This window comes from Ruditapes philippinarum, unplaced genomic scaffold, assembly GCF_026571515.1.
Source record: "Ruditapes philippinarum isolate M1 unplaced genomic scaffold, ASM2657151v2 ctg7753_1_1_1_1, whole genome shotgun sequence".
In the NCBI taxonomy this organism is placed as follows: Eukaryota; Metazoa; Mollusca; class Bivalvia; order Venerida; family Veneridae; genus Ruditapes; species Ruditapes philippinarum.
Window position 1 is genome coordinate 1 of NW_026852930.1, and position 22,474 is coordinate 22,474.

Sequence of the window (22,474 nt, forward strand, 5' to 3'; positions counted from 1 at the left end):
TTTAAATTTTACTAAAATAAAAACCCCTACCTTTACAAGATTCAGGAGTAAAACAGGTGAACCATATCTGTATAAACATTTGTTAAAATGAATTCCAGCAGTTTGAAAGTATGGGTCTCTCTGATCCACTGAAAAGTTATAAAAATACTAAAATTTTCATATATTGTTAACAGCACCTGAGGTCTTCCTCCACTAGTGAAGCTGGAACGTCGCAATATGACCTATACTATGTCGATGTGACATAAAACCAAAAGAAAAAAAAAGAAAAAAACATAAAATTTTCTTGAATTGTGTTTGGTTTCAATCCAAAGTAAAAACAGTTTGGACCTTAATATTACTTTCAAAAACTAGAACACACAGTTGAAAGACCTTCCCTTTAATCAATAGAGTATATTTGATCGTTGCATACTCAAATACAATTTACACTAAGCCTGCTAATAGCTAAAGAATGAACCCATGTGACCAGTGCAGACCAAAATCAGATGGCATGGATCAATGTCTGCACTGACTGCTATTCAGTCAGTAAAATTTTTTGAAATTTTCCCCTAAAAATGATAACCGCTCTTTCCCAGAGATATCAAGACATTTAGCAGGGCAAGAGTTAAAAAGAAATTAGATTTTTAAAATCTTGTTGGGTTTAAATGTCAAACCCTTGTAATATAAATTATAGGTTATAATAATAGTGACTTTCCAGCTTTATTGAAAGAATCATTGTTGCACTTAAACTGTAACTGACAGTGTTTGTTTGTTTTGGATTTTACGTCACATCACACAGTATAGGTCATATAGCAACGTTCCAGCTTTACTGGTGAGGAGACCTCAGGTGCCCTTCCGTGCATTATTTCAGCAGAACGGGCACCTTAGTAGAACCACTGATGTTTCATAAGCTAGCTGGATAGCTTCCTCACATGAAAGAATCCAAAGTCCCTTTAGGGATTCGAACCCACAGAGGTGAGGGGCTAGTGGTTTGAAGTCAATGACCTCAACCACTCGGCCAGGGACGCCCCAACTGACAATGTACAATTTATGATGTAAGTCAAAGGTAGACAGAATGGTTAGTTTACAACCTCTGACCTTATTTTAGCTAACTTAACAGTTTCCTTACATGGATCATTTTCCACATATTCCAAGAAAGCTCATTACTTACAGAAACTATAGGTTTCTGATTCAGTCAGTAAACATTTTGATATTTTCCCCAAAAATGATAAATGTTTTATGTCCAAATTAAAAGATGGACAAGTCCATTTAAGATAATTAAAAATGCTTAGGGTTAAATAAATATGTTTAAAGTGACATTATGCTCATTTTTTCATTGTCTTGGATGGGATAATGCCACTTTAAACTAAACTTACACTGTATAAAAACAGTTTCGGCACCATTTTAGAGATATCCTGTGACCAGTACACGGGTATCGAGCCTCGCATTTGGACAAATGAAGCTATCTTACTCTTGTGAAGGTCTGTTACTGATGTGTCATAAACAATTTGCTCTGTTTCAACTTCATTTGCTACAGAGCCCTGAAAAAATAATAATAACAAAAAGAAATATCAAGATACATATTAAAGGAACTCCACTGAGCATAAAAACCTGCACCTTGACAAGTAACTTTTAAAATGTTTTAATTATTTGATACAGTAAAGTTTTTGCATGAAAACAATCAAGCAGCAATCATAGCTTTTTCATCTCAACTTTTCCTTCAAACAGGCAATCTTAAAATTAATTTGGTGTCTTTATAACAACACAAAGCCTCCAGTTAAGCAATCTACTTCATAAAGGGGGTTCAAATATTACAGTATTATGTTAATGTCATTCGTTCATACATTTTAAAATGTGTCACTTAAAAAAATATATTTCTACAATCTAGGAAAAACAAAGCATGCATTTTTATGATAAAATCATAAAGTATCAAAATATTTGAAGATAACCAGAAAAGGAATGAATATTATGAATTCATATTATAAAATATTAACTGGCAATGCTAATTGTGTTTGATGGAGTTGAAAATGAAAATTGCGGACTGTACTTTATCTTTGCGAAAGTTTCATGTTTCAATCGTGTCTTGCTTATTAGCAACAATAGAAAATGTGGGATTCATGTAAGACCCAGAAACAATCCTCTGAAAAAGATGACACTATTCACTTCAAACCAAATAATAGGTATGTACAGTAACTTATTGTTTTCGACAATTTTATAAGATGTGATATCGAAAACAAAGGTCATGACTTGTACTATGTAAAAATTTGTTCATAGAAAGTTTTTATAGTTAATAGAAAGTACTCTGTTACATAGTGATAGAGAGACAATCCAGTTATCTGGTTTTACAAATGAGCCGCGTCACGACAAAACCAAAAGACCAGCATGGATCCAGACCAGCCTGCGCATCCCCGCAGTCTGATCAGGATCCATGCTGTTCGCTATCAGTTTCTTTACTTGTTATAGGGTCTGTAAGCAAACAGCATGGATCCTGATCAGACTGCACGGAGGCTGGTCTGGATCCATGCTGGTCGCAAACCCATTATGCTGGTTTTGTCATGACGCGGCTCAAATGTTTTCAAAAATTGGAGCAACAACATAGGCCAATGAAGTGATGTGAACAGTCATGCAAGTTACAACTTTCTGGTGTTTTTATGACTGTGTTAACAATTTGACAAAAGGGAACAAGAACTGTCCTTTTTGAAAGAATGTGATACAAATAGATATGCTTTACCATTTATACAGACTGAAAAAGTAACCCAAAATAAATACTATTCTCCATTCATTGTCCAAAATAGAAAAAAATGACACCTTTTCTATAAAATACTGACTGGTCTGTCAGCCATATCAGGCCTTAAAAGGCATTTCAGTTTTACCTCCCAGGCAAACAAACAAGTTGAATTAATGCAAGAAATACTGATAGTTTTTGTGCTTTGAAATTTTTTTATAAAAAGGCCATCTCGCAGTGGGGTGGTATTTATCTAGGATTTTTCCATGTGAATGTCCCCACATAACTGGATCTTAACTACCGAATATTGAAATTCAGACAAATTTATTTATATTTTACACAAATATTCATATTAACCAGGTGGCAGTAATTTGTATGCATTTACATGAATACATGATGAAAGCACATTTTCTGTCTTGTCCTGGTTGATAAATTAAATCAGTCTGCTAATATTGCAAGTCTGTTAATATAGCAAGTCTGTTAATATTGCAAGTCTGTTAATATTGCAAGTCTGTTAATATTGCAAGTCTGTTAATATTGCAAGTCTGTTAATATTGAAAGTCTGTTAATATTGCAAGTCTGTTAATATTGCAAGTCTGTTAATATTGAATGTCTGTTAATATTGAAAGTCTGTTAATATTGCAAGTCTGTTAATATTGAAAGTCTGTTAATATTGAAAGTCTGTTAATATTGCAAGTCTGTTAATATTGCAAGTCTGTTAATATTGCAAGTCTGTTAATATTGCAAGTAAGTATTTAATAACAGTCACCTACACCTTGCTACATACATGTATTCTTCTTTTTATGTTGAGGCATGAATTTAAAATGTGAGCTAACTGAACCACATGTAGGCTGATTTTTTTTCCATGCGCTATGTTAATGATAACCTTTAGCAATGCATTTTTGTAAATGTCAAATAGACCTTCCCACTAAGTATATTAGTATTCATACATTACAATTCTATAGAAATTAGTAATCATTCTCCAGTCACTCCTGTTGACTTTTCTATATAATTTCTATAGAAGAAATAAGGATGAACACTTACTACACTTTAAGTGCCAATTTTGTTTATCACCTCTACTGTTCTTACAAGTTATCATCCTAGTTAAAACTAACAGACAATAAAAAATTTAATAAATATCTGGTACAATTGCATAAATATCTGGTTTAAAGGTGTAAATATAATATTTCAAAAGTAACAATGTACCACAATGTAGTATATATATGCATATTTCAACTGCTCATCCGTTTAACTGAGTATTTACTATATATGAGCCGCGTCATGACAAAACCAACATAATGGGTTTGCGACCAGCATGGATCCAGACCAGCCTGCACATTCGCACAGTCTGATCAGGATCCATGCTGTTCGCTTACAATCCCTATAGCAAGTAGAGAAACTGATAGCGAACAGCATGGATCCTGATCAGACTGAGCGGATACGCAGGCTGGTCTGGATCCATGCTGGTCGCAAACCCATTATGTTGGTTTTGGTCATGACGCGGCTCAAGTATTATGCTTGCCCATACAGTTCATTTCGGTTGTAATATAGTCACCGCTTCTGAGTAAAACATGTTATTTCAAAAATGTCTAAAATTGTACTGGCTTTGAAAAAGGGCGATTCTCTATTTATAATGCTAAGAGGTCTCGTTAACCCCCAAAATAATCAAATTTAATAACCTGTCACACAAATTATACAATGTAAAAGTTGGTAAGTTGTAACAGTACAACAGAACAATTGTACGTACCTGACTATTTGCCCCTCTTTTAAGAAATCTTGTACCAGCATACTCGTTAGATCTTCTTGCTATCAGTGCTACATAGACAGACTTGCCATAGATGTAGAGATCTAAAATATGTTAAGGCATTGGCAAGTAATCTTAACATTTGGCGTGCTTGCTGCAACTGGATCTACCCATGTAACCTGATCAGTGCACACCAAAATTATCCGAAACACTTGTGCATCATGACTATGGTCTGCACTGTTCACTACTCAGTCAGTAGATAATAGATATTCTGAAATTTTTCCTAAAATGATGAATTGTTTTGTCAAAACTGAAAGACAGACAAGTTCATTTAAATAATATTTAGTATGGTAATGGTAAGAAATTAGTAAAATACAGTTAAATCTGTAGTTAAAATCACTTATCAAGGCAGAAAACTTTCCAAATGACACAGTTTGCCTTTTTCAATGATAAAATTTATTTAAAATTTTTTAGAATTTGCAAAGTATTTTAGTCTGTGAAAACTATCTATCACTACCCTTCAACAGCACTGTAAATCAATTTAACTTTATAATGGGATCAGTAAGTCATATAATAAAGTGTCAATCTGGAATCAGTTAACTTCTATTGGAGATCACAGTTAACTTTAATTTAATAAGGAATCATTAAACTTCAATCTACATGTATTGGGAATCAGCAAACTACATGTACAATAGGGAAATTATTTTTATTATTAGCTACAGCATACTTAGTACATATTAATAATGAGTCAATGAAAATTAACTGGAAATAGAATGAAGTCAGTTAACATTATATAAAATAACTATAGATGCTGTATTAAAGGTATACAAGAATTAATTACCAGTAATTGTTTGTACAAAAATGAAATCCATTTAATACATGTATAACTAGAAAATTAAAAATTAAATTAACCAAGATAATTACAAATCTAGGTTTACAAAAAGTAAAACAAAACTCCAAGAAAGGATACTGCATTGCGCTATAAAACCATAAACAAGATGTAACACCCAATCTGGGTGAACTTCTTCCTTGAATATATCAGTTAAGTGTTTATTCCAGATGTATTTTGTCTCTGGCTTGGATTTCACTCCATAAACAATGTCCTCATCTGTAAATAAAGTAGTTGCGTCAGCAATATAAAATCATTATGATTTTAACCAAACTTGTCACAAAACAGCATGCTCAATTACTCTAAATAAGGACCATGATAGAATGGACCTTTCAAGTGTTTACCGTATTATGCAAAATGGCGGATTGGCTATCCAATTGCTACACTGGGATAATTCTTTGTCACTGTTTGCCTGGTTTACAAAAAAGAACACATGGTGTTGTTTGTAATACTGTTTGTTCACAATTGACTTAGCATTGACAAGAAAAGATGGGGCTAGACTTTTCACAGTTAATAACTGAAAGATCTGTAACAGGGACACAATCTGTCAGTCTTTATTATATGTCATTAAGAGAGTTGTTTCCCTTGGAGCAGTGTTATTGTATGGGTCAGTGGTTATGATTTCCCGCCAGTTTGATCATGTGACTATTGTGTTCAGTTGAGCTCACGTTTTCTAGGAAGAGACATGTACATTGGCCTCATGGTTTTTTAAATTTTTGTGATTTATGGAATATCGGTATTATTTATAAGGTATGTAAAGTTTAAACTGCTTTTGATGATTTCCAAAGCATTAAGTAATTGTTTATCTTAATGTTGTTTTTAATTGAATTATGATAGTGAATTTAATAAGTAATTTAAATGGTTGCTGTGTCTTATTTTTGGACTCTAAGGACTGGTTTAATATTGCAGTATCATATCTTTCTTTTCTCAACTAATTAATAAATAAATAATCTCACATTCTATTCAAACTCTATGCACATTGTTTACTATAATTTGCAGGATAGTAACAGCACACTGGAGAGAGAGAGAAGAGAGTATATTGTATTTGTGTTGATGTAAACACTTAGTTCCATAAACTGGTGAGTGTGATATATTGCTGTAAATGTACAAGTGTTTTATGATATTGTATGATAAAATGTTTGATGTTAATTAAAAGCCACTGGAATGAATATGATTGATTGATTTATGCAATTGAATTGAATATGATTGATTGATTGATTTATGCAATTCAAGAATGTTAAATGTAATATATATTTAGAATGTGTTAATTATGTATTTTCAGAGTGTGGTTACTTGGTTACTTAGATGATTGATTGTATTGAACTTGAACTAGTCTTGTCTAAGATACATGCTGTGTCAACAGAAAATAAAAGAGATACAGAACCTACAAATCCTTGACTTTTATTCACCCTTTCAAAATGATAAATTTCAAAGGAGTTACAATGGCGCCCAACGGGGGACCAGTGGCGCAGCCTGTTTAGACGAGAAGTGCTGACAAGTGAATTTAACTTAACCGGATTGGTGAATGAAAGATTCTCAGTAAATAAGTGAATTGGATATTATTAAGTACAGATTACGTGTGACGTTTTATAGACTTTTATCGTATCTTTTACATATATTGAAGTGTTAATTGTCAAAAGTATTTGAATTTCACTCAACTACCAGAACTTTTACTGTGTTACATAGTGATTGACACATCTTGAGACACTGATATTGATCTTTGTTCAACTGATCCTTTAATCAAGATATAATTGGATTTATATGTGTATCAACCTTTTATCTGTGGAAAACAACTTTATGTAACATACAAGGATTAATTTTTCACATGTATTTAAACAACAACCTGCATTTGACATAGAAACAGACAGTTTATTGTCAAATCTTTAAATAGAAGCAGATATCGGACACTATTTTAAGTGATTAAATCAGACGATTTACCATTATTTCGTCTTTTACCTTTGAAGAGCAGACCTATTTCATTTGGGGACCAGACGATTATTTCTACCTTCCACCTGTGAAGAGAAGCAGACGATACTTTTACCTTTGGAGAGCGTATCTATTTCATTTGGGAACCAGACGACGGACCTTACAGAGGAAACAACATTAATTTAGGACTATTTCATTAAATTTTAATTATTTAAAAAGTGACATTGACATTTAATTGTTATATGTGAAGATATCCCTGTATTTAGGATTAAAGCAGAAAAGTCAGGAACGATTAAAGTTTTGCATAGAAATCACCTGTTTCTAGTCCAAGGACAAGAATCAAGAGAAAGAACTGAAACTGAAGAACATATTGAACAAATAGATGAGAAGAGAAAAGAAGATACATCGAAGGATCAAGAAAAAGAAGATAAAGAATGTGACGTCACTAAAGATGAAGATTCAGAAGATGAGGAAGAGATAGGAGACGAATATGTATCTAATACATATATCAGTGGGGACGCCCATAATCCTATGAAGTACAAGAATAGTGTTGAGAAGAAAGAGAACAATCAGTCAGAAGAAAGAATAGAAGATACAGAAGAAAGATTAGATGATACAGAAGAGTCTGAAGATATATCTACAGATATAGAAGAAGAAAAGGAAGGAGTTGTAGAGGTTGAACTTCCCACAGAAGAAAATATATCTACAACATCTGATGATCCTGACATAGAAGGAGCAACTACAGAGGATATACAAGATAATACAGATCAACATGATGTAACAGCAGAAGAACAAACAGATGATATAGAAGAAGAAACTACAGAAAGTGTAAGACCTCGGCCAAGACCTCGTCATAGTATAGCAACAAGTCCAACTCCAACCCCAACACCTAGAACATCAAGAAGAGAAAAAAGAAAACCGAAATGGCAAGAAGAATTTTACATGTATCAGATGGTGCCAAGACCTTATGACTCCAAATTACAAGCATTAGATGTCTTGATGAACTCTGGAGTACTTAACAGAATTGACATACAAGTAGCTCAACAAATTTTGAATTCCCTCTCTGAGAAGAAGTCATAGATTTTAATGTTTTTATGCAATATGTTTTTATTATATTATGTCATTAATATGTACTTATAATGTACTTTGATAATAAATTAACATGTAAAATGTTGCAATAAAATATATGTTGATTTATATTGAAAGTGTGTGATATTTTAAAAAGTTTATCTTTTTGCGCGGTTATTGGATTGCGAGGTCGCAATTAAAAAGGCGGGGAGCAAAAGTAATTATTTGACTATATAACATCATTTATTCAATGTTGATAATTATAAAGATAATTGTCAATGCTGAATTATATATAAAAGATAATGTCAACATTAACACTGAAATGATATGTATTGACTCTTAATTAAGGGTTGAGTTTGTTTGTTTAATGGTTTCGAGATGGCTGATGAAGTATTATATTGGTGTAGTTTTGTTCTGGGTAGTTTGTTATCCTGATTGTTTATTGGTATGATTTGATAATGACGGGACGTCATTTTCCATAGCAGGGAAGTGTGTAACAGGGACACAATCTGTCAGTCTTTATTATATGTCATTAAGAGAGTTGTTTCCCTTGGACCAGTGTTATTGTATGGGTCAGTGGTTATGATTTCCCGCCAGTTTGATCATGTGACTATTGTGTTCAGTTGAGCTCACGTTTTCTAGGAAGAGACATGTACATTGTCCTCATGGTTTTTAAATTTTTGTGATTTATGGAATATCAGTATTATTTATAAGGTATGTAAAGTTTAAACTGCTTTTGATGATTTCCAAAGCATTAAGTATTGTTTATCTTAATGTTGTTTTTAATTGAATTATGATAGTGAATTTAATAAGTAATTTAAATGGTTGCTGTGTCTTATTTTTGGACTCTAAGGACTGGTTTAATATTGCAGTATCATATCTTTCTTTTCTCAACTAATTAATAAATAAATAATCTCACATTCTATTCAAACTCTATGCACATTGTTTACTATAATTTGCAGGATAGTAACAGCACACTGGAGAGAGAGAGAAGAGAGTATATTGTATTTGTGTTGATGTAAACACTTAGTTCCATAAACTGGTGAGTGTGATATATTGCTGTAAATGTACAAGTCTTTTATGATATTGTATGATAAATGTTTGATGTTAATTAAAAGCCACTGGAATGATTATTGATTGATTTATGCAATTGAATATGATTGATTGATTTATGCAATTGATTGTGATTGATTGATTTATGCAATTCAAGAATGTTAAATGTAATATATATTTAGAATGTGTTAATTATGTATTTTCAGAGTGTGGTTACTTGGTTACTTAGATGATTGATTGTATTGAACTAGCTATAGTCTTGTCTAAGATACATGCTGTGTCAACAGAAAAATAAGAGATATAGAACCTACAAATCCTTGACTTTTATTCACCCTTTCAAATGATAAATTTCAAAGGAGTTACAGATCCATTGTTTAAGCTGACTCAACAGTGCATTTCAGTAATGATCTACAATAGAATTAAGGGTCAAGGTCAGTGAAGACATGTGTAATGTTTTAAACGAAATACATCAGTTCTTAATGAGAAGTAAAGCTGCACTCAAAATATTTACCAGAAATTTAATTACTTCACAAAGAGAAACAATCAACGTTAGAGTTATGGGTTTTGGTGAGTGATCTATAATTTTGACCCTAGAAACCTATGCTTTACTTATATTAAGATGTGTTTGTTTAAAGATACATCAAACAGATTAAGCTATGTTGATCACTTTCCATCTTACCTGCTGCATACAATGTATACATGCCATAATTTCAAGGCTACTTTCCGGGACACATTTTATGGGAGTTATTTAGATCATCAAGCAAATTGGTTCTAAAAATTACATAGTGGGATATGTTATGTATGCAACATATTACATGTATATAGATTATATCTGACCAGTTGGTATTTCCAATATTGTCATTGTTCTATTTTTAGAACATAAACTACATGTATGTACTAGAACGTTCTTAACTGTTGTGGAAAACTCATGCATTATATTTAGATAGAAATTTCTGGAATGATCTTTATTGTTGAAGTTGCTAGATTATGATTACTGTAGTAAATGGAAGACTATTCTAGAAACTTCTTAGTTAATATATATAAGGAGACATTTTTCATTACTCTTATCTTTAAGTCATCAGTTACCTTTTTAGTCATCAGTGATCTTTTAAGTCATCAATATATTTGGAGTATTATTCAACTTGGAAATTAAGTGATTTATTGGAGCTTGGATTATTAATTATTCTTGTGGATTTTATTGTGGGAATTTATTCTAAAGTGTTCTTGGATTTAACTTGGATTTAACTGTGCTATTGAAAAAGGATCATTCCATGATCAGACTAGACATTTGTAATTTTTATTTGGACTTCAGGTATTTGTAAAGATAATTTGTTATTTTATTTTTCTTTAATAATTTTTCTGTAATAAATTTGTTATTGTTACAAGTTTGTTGCTGGCTTTTCTTTCTCGTTACGCCTGGCTCGTAACAGATACTAGTAATAGAAAGAGCATCGAAACACGAGGCTGTTTTGTACAAGGGGGGCATAGCCCCTGAGTATAAATCAGATTGCCAAGTGTTTTGATGTTCTTTCTCTTTTGTATCATAGTCAAGCATAAAAACACATTCCCTGTTGTCACAATATGAAACCCCGGAAAAAGGTAACCAATGAACGACATCTGAATATGATATTTCTGACGCTTTCCCTTTCTCTGCCATCACAATAAGTAAACCCCGGCAAAAATGAGCCAATCAATGGGCAAGCTCTGGAGTGCGGGTAACTAATACCTGCACTCCAGTTAACACACTGTGCATGTACATGTATACGATTTAACTCTGACACATTTTAAACAGAAAGGTCCCCAAACTATGATACAACCTAGATTAGCGGTATTTTCAACTTGCGAATATTATAACAACATAAGACAAAATGTCAAAAATAATTTGGAGTTTATCTATCGCAATTAAAAGTAACAAGAGCGATCAGTAATCACATGTGTCGCCTCATGATGGCCAATTTCATGTTGGGACAAATTTTGTGACAGATGGACAGACAGACGGACAGTGCACAACTGGACTTGGTACTGATCATTCCTGTAAAGTTTGGATAAAATTGCACCAGTAGTTTATGAGGAGTAGTCCGGACAAGCTTTTGCGTATCTGGCAACACACAGAAAAAAACACCTATACAGTACGCTCAGCGCGGCTTTTTCAAAACCCGCGTGACCCCGCGGATGAGGTTTACCGCGGACGAAAATTTGCTCAGATATTGTCCGCGTGACCCCGCGGACAGAAAATTTTCACCACCGCGGACATAAATCGGCGGCTGAAACCGTTTTCCCCGCGGAACGCAGTGGTAAATTGCGGAGGAACGCGGCGGTCAAACACCGGTCAACGCGGTGGAAACCTTAAATTTTAAAAATTAATTACTGTATTTAAACATCAGTATATGTACGTACATGTACTGTAACATGTACTGTACATATACATGTAACTATATGTAAAATTTGTTTGTTTTCTTTCTTTTTTGTTGTAATAAAAGTACATGTACAAATGCAGTGTTTTTCTTGCTCTTCTTCTTGTTATTGTGTTGGGTAATGTATAATATGTATTCGACATCAAGATAAATCATTGTCGTCGCAACTTCATGGTAGTGAGAAACTTGAAGTCAAATAATGAAAAATTCGGCATATGACATTTATGAAAAAGATACTACAACAATTTATATGCCAGCTTTTGTTTCTTATTTAAAAACTTTGAAAACGTAACCCTCAACAATTTTATTCAGGCAATATTCCAGGACGTCTCTTTCAATTGTCAGATGCGTTTTACTGTTTCTGTTTATTTGCATGTTGATCATAAAGTCTTATATATTATTTGGAATATTAAAAGAAAGCGTTTATTTCACCAAAATATACATTAAATGATATTCTTGATTTATCTAATTACAGGTGTGAGCGTAATGTATATGTTTTGAAGTTTGTATCAACTGTTGAAGTTTATTTTCATTTTTGTTTTAGTAGTTTGTTTGCTTGTTCTTTTTTATTTTTTTATAGATTTTTTTTGCAGAATTTTGTTAAACTTGTATTCACACTCATCGACCTCTTACAGGACATGTACTGTAGCGTCAGTCATCATTGAGAAATCAGCACAAATGTCCTGTTTTTACTAAGTATCATATTTATGGCTCCCATATTGTTTAACAGCAATAATACTTATAGAACCACAAGGAATGAACAAGTAAAGATGACAGTGATAAATGACGATTTCAGTTGTAAAAATATTGGTATGTGGACGAATAGTTTTGTGGGCGTTTATAACAAAAATATTAAAAACAACAACAAAAACAGGTACAACTGTAATTATTTTTATTTCAAATTCCGTTCAAATAATTTAACGTATAATAATATTTAAGAAAACGATTGTGGTCAATTTTCAAGTCATTGTGTAAAAAAAAAGGACGTTAAAAAAATAATAAAACGTCCATTATTTTTGGAGGTTAATTTATACTAACCTACTGACCATGGCGTTCCCCCGCGGGAAACGGGTGACTGATTTTATCGATAAATGAAGAACGGTCGTCAGAATTTTGTCCGCGGTGGAAACAACTGAACACCGGGGATCGCGGGGAAATTAGGCTTCTCATCGCGGACGAACCCCCGCGTTTGTCCGCGATAAAAAAAATCGTCCGCGGTGGTATCGCGGAAAAAGCAAAACCCGCGGTGAGCGTACTGTATATCAAAGGGCCATAACTCGACCAAAAATCATTCAACCAGACAACCCGTGCAATATGCACAAGGACTTGAGCTACAGATCAATCCTGTAAAGTTTCATTGAAATTGCATTAGTGGTATAAGAGAAGTAGTCGGGACAAACTTTAAAAATAAAAATTATTAAAGGGCCATAACTCTGACAAAAATCATTGAACCGGAAAATGCTGACAATATGCACAACTAGACTTGATACTGATCATTCCTGTAAAGTTTGGATGAAATTGCACCAGTAGTTTATGAGGAGTAGTCCGGACAAGCTTTTGTGTATCTGGCAACACACAGAAAAAAACACCTTTTTATCAAAGGGCCATAACTCGGCCAAAAATTATTCAACCGGAAAACCCGTGCAATATGCGCAAGGGCTTGAGCTACAGATCAATCCTGTAAAGTTTCATTGAAATTGCATTAGTGGTATAAGAGAAGTAGTCCGGACAAACTTTAAAATTAAAAATTATTAAAGGGCCATAACTCTGACAAAAATCATTGAACCGGAAAATGCTGACAATATGCACAACTAGACTTGGTACTGATCATTCCTGTAAAGTTTGGATGAAATTGCACCAGTAGTTTATGAGGAGTAGTCCGGACAAGTTTTGTGACGGACAGACGGACAGACAGACGACGGAGAAGTGATCCCTATATGTCGCCACTACTCCGTAGAGGCGACACAAAAATGGTTCGAAAATTCAATCAGTCACAGAAAAGCATAAAGCTTTAATGCAAAAAATGTAAAAAGATGTAAAAAGGGCAATTACTCAAGTGGAACTAGAACAAAATTTGGCTTCCTTTTTCACTGAATTACAATTACAAACTGTGCAACTTGACAAAAGAAAAATCCAATGTATTAGTCAGAAAGTTTTGCAGACATACTTTTATCATACAGATTAATTAGTGTATATATGTCTGTGCTTTTAAATAATATATTACAAGTCTGAATTTTTATATGAACTACTAGATGGTAGAAATTTTTTGTGAACAGGTCTGAAAAAGGTTTCAAAAACAAGAGGGCCATGATGGCCCTGAGGTCGCTCACCTGTATATAGGCCCCCCCAACCCCCACCCCCCCAACGTTGCAGGGCCAATTTAACCCAAGGGCTTTTATTTGCACAAACTTGGTAGACACCCATAAGAAGATGTCTCATGCTAAACATCTAAGCTCTAGCTCATTGGGCTTTTTAAAAGAAGATTTTTTTAAAGTTTTTACTATACACATATAGTTAAAAACAATGACACCCCTGGGGCCCGGCCAGTTTTGACCCCAGGGCTTTTATTTGAACAAACTTTGTAGACACTTACTAGAAGATGTTTCATGCTTAATATCTAAACTCTTAGCTATTTGGGTTTTTTTCAAAGAAGATTTTAAGTTTTTGCTATACACATATAAAGAAAATCAATGACCCCCGGGGCGGGGCCAATTTTGACCCCAGGTCTTTTATTTGAACAAACTTTGAAGACACACACTAAAAGATGTTTCATGATTAATATCTTAACTCTAGCTATTTGGGTTTTTTCAAAGAAGATTTTTTAAGTTTTTGCTATACACATATAAGGAAAATCAATGACCCCCGGGGCGGGGCCAATTTTGACCCCAGGGCTTTTATTTGAACAAACTTGGTAGACACCCATTAGAACATGTTTCATGCTAAATATCTTAGCTCTAGCTCTACGGGTTCTTTAAAAGAAGATTTTTAAGTTTCTACTATATGCATATAGGGAAAATCAATGACCCCCCGGGGCGGGGCCAATTTTGACCCCAGGGCTTTTATTTGAACAAACTTGGTAGACACCCATTAGAACATGTTTCATGCTAAATATCTTAGCTCTAGCTCTACGGGTTCTTTAAAAGAAGATTTTTAAGTTTCTACTATATGCATATAGGGAAAATCAATGACCCCCCGGGGCGGGGCCAATTTTGACCCCAGGGCTTTTATTTGAACAAACTTGGTAGACACCCATTAGAACATGTTTCATGCTAAATATCTTAGCTCTAGCTCTACGGGTTCTTTAAAAGAAGATTTTTTAAGTTTTTACTATATGCATATAGGGAAAATCAATGAACCCCCGGGGCGGGGCCAATTTTGACCCCAGGGCTTTTATTTGAACAAACTTGGTAGACACTCACTAGAAGATGTTTCATGCCAAATATCTAAGCTCTAGCTCTTATGGTTTTTTAAAAGAAGATATTTAAAGTTTTTTCTTTCGGTTGCCATGGCAACCAGAGTTCTGCATGGAATTAAATTCTTTGAACAATTTTTAAAGGTGACCACCAAAGGAACATTCCTGTGAAGTTTGGATGAAATTGGCTTAGTGGTTTATGAGGAGATGTCATTTAAAGTAAAAGTTTACGGACGGACGACGGTCGGACGGACGCCGGACGAAAAGCGATCACAAAAGCTCACCATGTCACTTTGTGACAGGTGAGCTAAAAATTAAAGCTTAAAAAAAAAAATCACTGGCACATCTGTTCATAAAATTTTATTCCATGAACCAGTGGTTCTATTAAACCACTTCCACCAAAATGCCAAGTCCTGACAATATTCATGTACAATCAAGTCTACAGTTGAAAGTAATTTATCTAAAACATATCAAATTACCATCTTTTAGAGGTCCAGTATCGCTTTCTTTCATCAGGTATGCCTGTAGTATTGTCAGTTTTATCATGTGTTCTTCTCATGTCTCCAGGTTTTATAACAGGTTCCATGTTATACTGCAGCGTATGAGTCAGATCATAGCTATAACTAGAAACATACATAAGAAAAACAAGTTTAACAAGCAATTATCATAGTATTGCAAGCAATCCATAAGTCCCTACCGGTAAGAGCCCAAGCAACATTCTGAAGGGCCATTGGCCATTCACTTATGTTTCTATTTTAAGTAAATTTGTTGAAAAAAGTTCTTTAAAAGTGATCACAGGAAACAGTTTTTATGTACAGAAAGACAGACGGACTGAAGGACACTCTAAAGTTATTTTTTTAAACATCCCTGTTATTCAAAATATAACATTTTTAAAAGCAAAATTTTTAAAAAGGAGATAACGATGTCATACATGATGTGAGTGTAATAAAGAACAATTAGTAATGAAGGTATGAATATTGAATGTTTATTTTGAATTTGAAGTAAATGAAAGTTAAAAGAACGAATAGGAAAAATTAAAAGTTTAAGGAGGAGATAATTCTGGAAATATGGATGCTAGATTTATAAACCTTGTCATATTATTATGATGTAGGAGTTTGAAGAAAATCCTATCATGATTGAAGAAGTTGGAGTAAAAATTACCAATTTCTCAAAAAAAAAGTCTAAGTTCAAAAGAGGCATAATTCTGGAAATAGTCTTGCTAGAGTATTGAACACTCACAAATGTTAAGTGATAATAAGAAACATTTATACGAAGTTTGAAGTAGATACATTCAGAAAAAAAGAAGTTATTAAAAAAAACAATGTTTTTTTCATGAAAATTTTAAGTTCAAGGGAGGTAATTCTGATAAATTTTGTGCTAGAGTTGTAAACCTTGTCACATATGATGTGGTTGATGACTAGCAACTTATATTTAAAGTTTGAAGAAAATACCTTGAGAAATAAAGAACTTTTAGTGAAAAAACTTAAAAACTAGAATCAGAAATCTTGAAATTCAGTCTATTTGTTGCCATAGCAAGAATTTTCAACATAGGAAGATAAGAAAAGGATGTGCATAATTTCCATACTGCCATCTACCCATATGTCAAGTTTCATAAAAATATTTGCAGTACTTTTTGCGTTATCACTGGATCCAGGTTATGTGTAAAATTTGCCATATTTTCAGTCTATTTGTTGCCATAGCAACCAGAATTTTAAGCATAGGAAAAAAAAGAAAAAGACGTGCATAATCTCCATACTGCCATCTATCCATATATCAAGTTTCATAAAAATATTTTCAGTACTTTTTGCGTTAGCGCGGGATCCAGGTTATGAGTAAAATTTGCCATATTTTCAGTCTATTTGTTGCCATAGCAACCAGAATTTTCAACATAGGAAGAAAAGAAAAAGACGTGCATAATCTCCATACTGCCATCTATCCATATATCAAGTTTCATTAAAATATTTTCAGTGCTTTTTGCGTTATCGCGGGATCCAGTTTTGTGGACGGACGTACTGACGGACGGACAGAGGGACGGACAGACGGAGGGTAAACCTAAAGTCCCCTCAGGTAAACCGGTAGGGGACTAAAAATGTATTAATACCTTTTATGAATCTGTAAAAGTCATTTAGGAATCAGTAAAGTTCATTGTGGAATCAGTAAAGTTCATTATGGAATCAGTAAACTTCAATGCATAACCAGTAACTTTTGATAAGGAAATCAGTAAACTTCATTTAGTAACCTGTAAACTTTGATAAGCCATTCAGTAAACTTCATTGAATGAAATAGTAAACTTCATTTTATGAATTATTAACTTGACTGTGGTTTTAATAAACTTCATTAAGGAATCAGTAAACATCATAATAGAATCAGCAAACATTCTCTGGGAAACCAGTAAAAATAAAAAAAATATTTACCTGAAATAAAAGTTGCTGGACAGGTCCACGCTTTGAAACATCTTCACATACCTGCATAATGAATGAAATAACAGAATAATTCATAATACATCATTAATAACCCCAGCTACAATATTTGCATATAAACATCATACATGAAGAAAGACACACAAGGCTTTGAGATTTTTTCATAAAACTTTTCAGCAAAAAAGTGACCCTGGGTTACGATACCACCTGTCTTTACAGACCACTTTCCTCTTCACCACTGGCTGGTCTCTTAAGACAGGTTGGACTGTAGTCTTATCAGAACTAGCATATACAAAAATTTATCAAGCTATTATACAGCTTTCTGCCTTTAATTGATATTCAAAGAACATGTATTTCAAGGTAATCTTTTGACTTCTTTTAAGATCAAGTAACTGTATAAGATTATCCTTCATTTAAGGAAATGTGTATACTGTTAGAGTAACCTTTAACCTTTAATTTTTTTATAGAAAATCTCTTACATTCACAATATACTAAAGGCTTTTAATTACATAAGTTCCTACTTAAAACAGAAACAAAATTAGCATGGTAAGAGTTAAGTTCTCTTAGTAGGTGCAAAGCCAAACTTAAATTGAAATTTCCTTTAATATCTTTCTTCATTTTTTTTCAAACTTTGAATACCATATTACAGTACTAGTTTGTATTGCTTTGAGATATATCACAATTCCTAAAATCATATTAATTTTATACTGCAGGTAGCTTACCACCAATTTTTGTGTTTTAATATTAAAATCCCTTAAACAGTAAATGGAACATTCCAAATCAAAAGCTAGGTGAATCCATTATATAAATTTAGCAGGTTAACTATCATTAATTTATTTTATGCTTTTCAGTGGATTACTGATTTATCCGTGAAAATTATATTTGATAATTTCACAGTGAAAATTATCAAAATATAATTTCACTTTTTTCAATGACGAAACTACTTTTTTAAGATTTTCCCCATGTGGTACCTCAATTTTATTTTTACTGACAGTTCTGACAATGTCAGGCTGTTCAAAGAAATAGCAAAGCTGAAATAGATAAATAACTTGAATGTCAAAAGTAATAAAGAGAGAAAACTTACTTCTATTCCTTCAAATTCCAATTACCAAATTTCGTCTCTAAATTTTTTTGTTTGTTTTTACAGTCTGAAAAATACATTCCTTCCCCATGCAAAACTGCTCTTGATGACATTTGGGCATATTAAAGTATCCTACGAGCAATAACTGCCGTATGCTTTATGAAAAATTGAAAAGCATTGACAGCCATCACTCGTAAAATAAGTAAAACAACCCAGCGTTCCTTCATGTCCTTAGCAAGCTTCCAAGTTTTCCATTTTCCTAGCTCCTTTTCTGAATGTTTTCACTTCTGTCAACACTTATTTTTTGTCTGTTACAATCCTCAAATAAGTTTTCTTTCTTTTAAAAAGGTGTATGACTAACAAATCCAAATTATATCCTTCTGAATCTTACACAATTATTTTCCTCCCCATGAAATACACAACTTTAAAAAATGGCTGCCGCTTACATTTTACAAAGCCAGGTCTAATATAAATTCGCAGTAAGTAACAGAAGTATGGATGGATGGTTGGACTTTTTCTCCTACAAGAATTGTTTGTTTTTATTATTTAAACAAGCGATCATTCATATTTTTTTAATAAAATGAATAAATATCACCGTCATTTAACCTTGATTGGCGGACTTATTTTTCAGCTCAAGACTTCTTGTTTTAAATGAGAAATTCCGTCTAAATGGGGCTCTCAATGGGGGAAACAGATTTTAATATTAACATTAAAATTATGGAAATTTCGTTTTAACTTGTTTTTAAGCATAAAATAAAAAGAAAATTTGTCTGTTTGTTGTGTAAGATGTAATTTTATTTCATCTCGTGAACTTTAAAAACAGTATTCTCACTCGTGGCTACGCCACTCGTGAGAATACTGTTTTTAAAGCCCACTCGATGAAATAAAATTTCATCTTACACACAAACAAACAAATATCCTCTATATATTGAACTTTGTGCACTAACCTAGGTTCATCAGGATGCGTGTATCGGACTCCATCATTAGGTATATATTGCATCACTGTGTCCTCTATCTTGTAAATAGTATGCCCGCCAATGAGGGCCACCTTACTCCTCTTTGTGATTAGCACCATGTAGTAACCTTCTAGGAACTTCACAAAACCTTGAAAAGAAAATAGATTGAAAAAATCATAGTTTTGTGCTATGTTTAGCCCAATTTGAGTTTAAAGCATTGCAATGTTTTTCAATGTTGGCTCATTTTTCACAATAATTGGAATAATTATTCTGGAAAAACCTGAGTGAATGAATGAATGATCTGAAAATTTTCACACAAGTTACTGATCTATACCTAAATCAAATGGAACATTATTCTTGAAAAATTATTTCTAGTCCTGTTACCTGTCAAAAAATGGGCGAGTCCCTTTAAAGCAATTTGATACTTTAAAATCTGTATAAAGATACTTACCTACTATACCATATGCAGAGACGCTCTTTGTAAGTCCAGTTGACTGTTGTTTTTGCTTGGTTGTTGTTCTGTTACCTGATTCTATTGTTGTCAATAAGTTCATTATTTCCAGATGGCTGTAAATATGCTGAAAATGAGGAGACAACAGATATAACTAACTGCTCACAGTCCTACTTTATGATCATATAAATTGTTTGATAAAAGAGAATTCATTGATCAATATATTAGAGAAGCTGTGTCATTTCTTAGAGATGATCAGCCATCATTTAAGTTTGCCTAAATCAAGGCATAAAACCTTTATAAAAACCTTCTATGAGTATATCACAAGGGGAGCGGTGGCCTAGTGGTTAAGGTGTCTGCCTCTCAACCCAGAGATCATGGGATCGAGCCCTACTCGGGTCATGACCATGTTTCTTCATACGACACCAGTACTGGTTGGTTCCAGGAAGCGGACTCGAAAGTGATTAATATAAGTTGCAAGAACTTGCTTCGCAATCGAGCTTAAACAAATATGTTTAAACCATCACTCTATGTGTACTTGTTATATAATCTGTAGCAAAAGAATAAATAAACACACTGTCACAGTATGATATTTATAAATGGTGTACGTGTGCATCAAATAATTTCGAGGATATCTAATAAATTTCTATGCATAAAATACCTTGTCATCATGAATATGGAGTTCCTTTGGCTCTGTTCTATCAACTTTAAGGACTCGATATGTAGTCCCGGTATTGTTGGAACCCACAATATAGAACCTCTGAAAAAAGAAAAACAATTACATGTGGATATTGTTTGGTTTTATTAACCTGTCAATTACATACTGATTACACGGTCGATGCACAGAGTATATTAATCATCGGTAGATTTTCGGTAAGTTCCGTGAGATGTACGCTGTACGATAGAATTTAATTTAATTTGTATCGATAAACTAAGTGCACTCAGCGTTATGGTGCAATAGGGTAAAGCACGAGTTTATAATCTAACTGCCACACGTGTTTTAAATTCGAGACCGCGTTGGTCCATGTGTTTTTTTATTAATACTTTCAACATTATTTTAATTTTGTTATGTCTATACTCATTTAAATAACATGTTTTAAGAATTCATGTTAAAAAATTAAAATGGATTAAAATCAATAAATGTATTTTCAATGCCGTAAAACACACTACAAGTCTGTTCCATTAGAATATACTGCAAAAATAAGAAAGAGTACTAGTGGCAACAGTAAGGATTGAACCACAGACATCTCAATTATCAGGCATTCTCTTAACAGACTGTGCTATGGTGACTTAACGAAAACCTTCACATTAAGCTGGCGTGACTTTCAATCCATGACTAATATACTCCACATTAATTCTCGTAAACTACACGGACCAAACCGAAGTGGGATCGAATATTTAAATGAGTCCTGTAAGGTATTCATAATTGACAGGTCAATAAAATCAGACTAGACCTACATTATATGTAACATATATATGTGATGGTAAGAAATAGACTATTCAGTAGACTAAATAACATCTACCTTGACTGTTGAATCAAAACATACAGTCAAACCTGTTTTAAACACCAACTCTGAATAAAAAAACACCCTTTAAATAAAGGCCACTTTCCAAAATCCATCAATTATTAAAAAGAACAAAGTTATGTCCAAATAATGCCTATATACTTGTTTATAAAGGCCATGTTTGACCCTTTTCACAGGTTTGACTGTAGGCCTATTTGCAAAAATGGCTTTTATCAATTTTAAGTTATCTTTAGAAAAAAGAGCATAGTTATCCTTAGTTCCAGGCATTTGGATCAATTTTGGATAGACTTTATTTTGTTCTGCAGGATTAATATTCAATGGTTATTTTACAATTATTAATAGGAAAAATTAGTCTAATGCATCAGGAACATAGCGGTATTATTTGATGATTCACAAACGAAACAACTGTTTAGTTTACACCTTAATGTTAGTCACAATAAGAATACCAGTACAAATTAAATTTTTATCGGGCAAAACTTGTATAAGCAAATGAGGAAAACTTCCGTAGTACGAATAATTTTAGGTACGAACTGATTCATAATTATAATCGATGAAAGAATGATGTGATCTAATAAAAGTATGACTAAACTTACCGCTTTTGTTTCATAAATATTTACTCTTTGAATGGAAGAAATCAGTGGAAACTCCATGGCAATATCTGTAATTTTGTTAAGGCAATATCTGTAATTTTGTTAATTTAAGGCCTATCTAATGTTTATTTTCTTGCAGCGACGAAGCGGACATTTAACTCCCCTAGACCACACATTTAATTCGTACTCAATTTATTCGGTATATTAAACAGAAATCTTGCATTCTTAAATTCAGAGGCAGTT

At 33.1% G+C, this 22,474-nt stretch overlaps 1 protein-coding gene across 1 annotated transcript; it reads right to left on the reverse strand.

Moving 5' to 3' along the window:
• Nucleotides 1-30: 30 nt before the first annotated feature.
• LOC132728372 (polyphosphoinositide phosphatase-like) lies at nucleotides 31-22,390 on the reverse strand (the record flags this gene model as incomplete). Its single annotated transcript, XM_060714030.1, is given in 11 exon segments — nucleotides 31-128; nucleotides 1,349-1,517; nucleotides 4,449-4,549; nucleotides 5,416-5,553; nucleotides 7,340-7,419; nucleotides 15,687-15,830; nucleotides 17,622-17,672; nucleotides 19,656-19,812; nucleotides 20,116-20,242; nucleotides 20,777-20,875; nucleotides 22,235-22,390. Coding segments are annotated over 11 exon segments (1,221 nt in total), but the record flags the coding sequence as incomplete, so codon positions are not given.
• Between the last annotated feature and the right edge of the window lie 84 nt (nucleotides 22,391-22,474).